Consider the following 3,998-nt stretch of genomic DNA (forward strand, 5'->3'; position numbering starts at 1 on the left):
TGAGATTACAGATGCATGAAAAATAAAAACCACACTCTTAAAAACAATCTAAAAGATTGCACATAACTTGAGCGAAAGCTGTGCATAGGAACGGGTCGCTCTGAGGGTGCACAGGGAATTCGTGCTGCCAACAGTATGGGACGATGAGCTGCAGCTAGTTTGCTGCAGCTTGCTCATCACCAGTGACTGTCTTGGTCAAAGAACAGTTTATCACAGTTCATAAAGCACCTTCGGTGAATCAACGGGTGTCCCACGTGGCCATGGATTTTGGCCTTGGGATGGAGGGCTTTGTTGTCAGAGGGGGAATACGGCACTGCTGCACGTGCACTGGCAACACAGACGTCGGTGAAACCCGTGACACACATATCGGAAAATGGCCGGACAGTGAACGCACGGAGCGCAGTCTGGTAGATGTAACCTGTGCAGGTCGTCACCGGCGTGGCTTGGGCGGCGCGCAGGCCTTCTCGTGTTTCCTGTAGTGGGCGCCCAGCTTGAGCAGCGACTCGTACACCCTGCGGCAGCAGGGGCACTTGTGTCCGCTGTCGTGCGTGGCCAGGTGCGCCTTGATCTCCGCCTCGTCGCGGAACACGCGCGTGCAGGAGCAGCGGAAGCAGTTGCCTGCGCGCCGGTGCCGCCCCAGGTGGCGCGAGTAGGCGTCGCCGCCGTCGAACGAGCGGCCGCAGAAGGTGCACCGGAACGGGGAGCGGCTGTCGTGGACGCTGCCCCGGTGCAGCAGAAGCGCCGATGCCGACGCGAACGACTCGAAGCACCTGCACGAGTTAGGCGGAAGACATACCGTTAGTGTCAATATTACGTGCCCCCTACTACATGAAGCCGTCAGTGCTCCAAGCTGAAATTCACCCACTGCCTTCAAAGGTGCGAGCGTGAGCTCCACTACTCGATCCGGCCACTGCAGTCGAATGGCGATGTTCTGACGCCATGCGATTACCGGCACACCACTCTGTCCGCCGACCTCATTGTGAGGCCCGAGCCCGGCCCTGCGTCGTCAGTCCCGGTCGGGCCCGTTCGCGCAAGAGCTCGAGGCACGACACAAGAAAAGAAGTGGCCGGAAAAGGGTGCTCGGATCGCAATAACGCTTAAAAAAATTGGTTTGGTAAACAAAAGAGAAGATAAGGCGGGTTCCCCCGCTCATATCTTCGGACAGTGATCTTGCCTGTGTGCCCCGAAGTTTCGACAGGCCATGAAAACGGCAGCATACTTAATGTAAATAATTTTGCGTTACTTCTTGCTTTCTAATAACGCATTTTTTTTTTTACGGACCGCGGTGTCTAAATCTTTAAACGTCCTCGAAGCCGTAGCGATGACATTTTTTGAATGAGCACGATTTCGCGGGCTAAATTCATGGCCGCGTTTCGCTGGAGACGAAAAGTAGAAGCTCCTGTTTGTTGAGTAGAATGTTTTAAAAGGCCCGTTTTGGCCTAAACCAATAATATTCTGTTCCCCAACGGCATTTCTCGTAGCGTAGAGATGTGTTCGGCACGCAGTACCAACAGACGATCTGGAACGGACGGCTGCCCGTCGAGCAATCGAAAGGTCCTTCTCAAACGATTCTTACGAGGCTTCAGATAACAAAACTGAACAGATGCGGATTTTTACTCGCGGGTATAGCTGGAACAGACCAAGCCAGCGTTGTCGTTTACTGAGGTAGGCGAATGAGCTCGTACAGCACTGCACCACAAGAACGTCGATGTAGTGCAACCCGATGATGGATTTGTGCTTTAGAACCTGCGAGAACGATCTCTCGCTAAAGCTTTTCAATCAGTGAAAAGTGCCATTCAACGTCATTTCTAATTGTATCGCGGCTGTAGTTACTTCAACATTGCACTATGAATCCGCGTCAACGAAGAACACCTCGGAAAGCTTTCAATACCAAAATTCCTTAATTTCCGAGACAAAACGTTCCATGCAACAATGCCGAAAAACAAAGCCAGTAGTGGATTAAAAGCTGGACACAGGCCCTCCGTGTATACAGGCCCAAGCCCGTGCAGCCCTCTACGCCACGCGACGTGCAGTTTCATTGTTGCATGGCGTTTCGCGGTCGGAAACCCAATGAACACAAACTCCCCTAGACGTCCTGTGGACGTCCAGGACGTCAATGGGACATCTAAGGGAGTTTCAGTGCCCATCGGGAAGCCTCAGCAGCGTACCTGGAGCACTGGAATGGTCGCTCTCCCGTGTGCCGTCGCTGGTGCACCACGAAGTCGTGAGTGCTGCTGAACTCCTTCTGACACGTAAGGCAGGTGAGGTAGCCGGCGTCATTCCGTTGGGCCGGTGGGGTCAGGGCCACTTCGCCGCGCCACTCATGTGGGGAAGGCGGCGCTGGGATCAGGTAGGTGTACGTCACCGATGGGGCTGCCGCAAAGACCCACGGCACAGTCGTACGTCCTCAGCGTCAACATACAACGTGCGGTGCCAGGCAAGTCCGACGGTCAGATATGGCGCTGCATTGGCATGGTCTTATAGGGTGCCTCGATGCAGATTCCACAAGAACGCTGTATCAAGGCGCCCTCGTGGTCAAATATGTGGCGATGGGTAACAGATGAAATGATCATGCTATAGATAGCTGGCTTCACACTCATTTAGGGCAGAAAGTTCACGTGTCTGAAAAGTGTCATGAACCAAGCCGCATGCGCGACGTACCTTCCTATTCAAGAAGTTCACTTCCTTGGTATGAAAAAGAAACATTCCGCTTGTTCACGCATGACCGCCTTACACGTATAAGAAAGATTTCCATTGTCTCTCGCTCTTTCTAGTCCGGCATTTTCATAAGACGTGTCTGCTCATAAAATAGGGTAATTCTTTCTCGTCGTGTATTACACCGCTTGCAAATGTGCCAACAGGTGTCCAGATCCTGATATTGCCGCTACGTCAATCTTGTGCTCCATGAGCCGAACGTTGATATCTAGCGTTTGTGTTGTCTTCACTTCCTTCTTTCCTGTCGTTTAGCGCTAGTACTAGGTCCTCTATCTCACGCCATCAGACTTAGCTAAGTAAACGGCTCTCCTTGGTTGGGTGCATTATTCAAAAGCGTGTACCTAACAAAGGTAGAATATGTCCGCTTCTCAAGCCCCATTCGCAAGAAAACGAGCGGCACGTCATATTTTTCTGTGCATGTGAACCTCACAGGTCTTCGGGTTCCCCACGCAAAAATTCCTGGTTCATAGAGGAGGCCATGTTCCTACACAAGCGCCTCTACCCTGGCCGGCCCCCCCAGCTACGTAGTACTTACCAGCGACGAGGAAAGTACGCATTAATTAAGCTTCCCTACAAAATGCGCGCGCTGATGGCTTAAACGGCCAGGAGTTTCCGTCAATGACTATGGCACATAGTAGTGCAGTACCTACCTTTCTGGCGCATCGTCATGGCGTCGGTAGCAGCGGTCCAAGGGACGGTTGTGACTGGCGTTGATCGTTCGTTATTCCTGCGCACTCGTTGTTCCGGTGGCCGCACGGCGGACGCTTGTGCTGCCGTGGGTTGCCCTGCCGTCACTTGCTAGCCGGGCCACACGGGCGATGCGAGCACTGCTGCCCGGCTGCCTCGCTGTGTTTGCGCCGGCCTGACGCGGTCACGTGCGCCCGCCCCATAGGGCGATAACCATGGCGATCTGTGCGCCGCCATAGTCCGATGGACTCGTGCGAGATGGCGCTATCGCAAAAAGGCGCCTTTGTCTTGGGCTAGGAGGGGTCACGGTAACAAAAGCCAGGATATAAGCCCCCCACCACCAGTTTTCCCCTGCTTCCTTCGGTTCAGGATCTTATCTTTGCTGATAATTCCAGACAAATCTGTAAGCGGAATTTCTCTGAACGAAAAACTGCCAAGTGAAGACGTCGCTCACCGCTCATGTCCCATTTTTCAGTGTACTTTCGAATATATCTGTATGCTGTGTACGTGTTCCTCTTCCGCGCGAACTTTTTTTTTTTTTTAACGATAATCTCGAGAGAGCTGTTGAACAAGACATGACTATATAGCAGGGGCTA

At 52.9% G+C, this 3,998-nt stretch overlaps 1 protein-coding gene across 1 annotated transcript; it reads right to left on the bottom strand.

The window, feature by feature from the left end:
* LOC144123576 (zinc finger protein 711-like) lies at nt 1–3,490 on the bottom strand. The gene is made up of 3 exons (XM_077656389.1): nt 3,366–3,490; nt 2,169–2,373; nt 1–770 (listed from the first exon to the last, which is right to left on the bottom strand). The coding sequence occupies exons 1-3, from the start codon at nt 3,382–3,384 to the stop codon at nt 431–433; spliced, it is 564 nt and encodes a 187-aa protein (XP_077512515.1). The 5' UTR covers nt 3,385–3,490; the 3' UTR covers nt 1–430.
* Between the last annotated feature and the right edge of the window lie 508 nt (nt 3,491–3,998).

The sequence above is a fragment of the Amblyomma americanum genome, chromosome 3 (assembly GCF_052857255.1).
Source record: "Amblyomma americanum isolate KBUSLIRL-KWMA chromosome 3, ASM5285725v1, whole genome shotgun sequence".
Classification (NCBI taxonomy): Eukaryota; Metazoa; Arthropoda; class Arachnida; order Ixodida; family Ixodidae; genus Amblyomma; species Amblyomma americanum.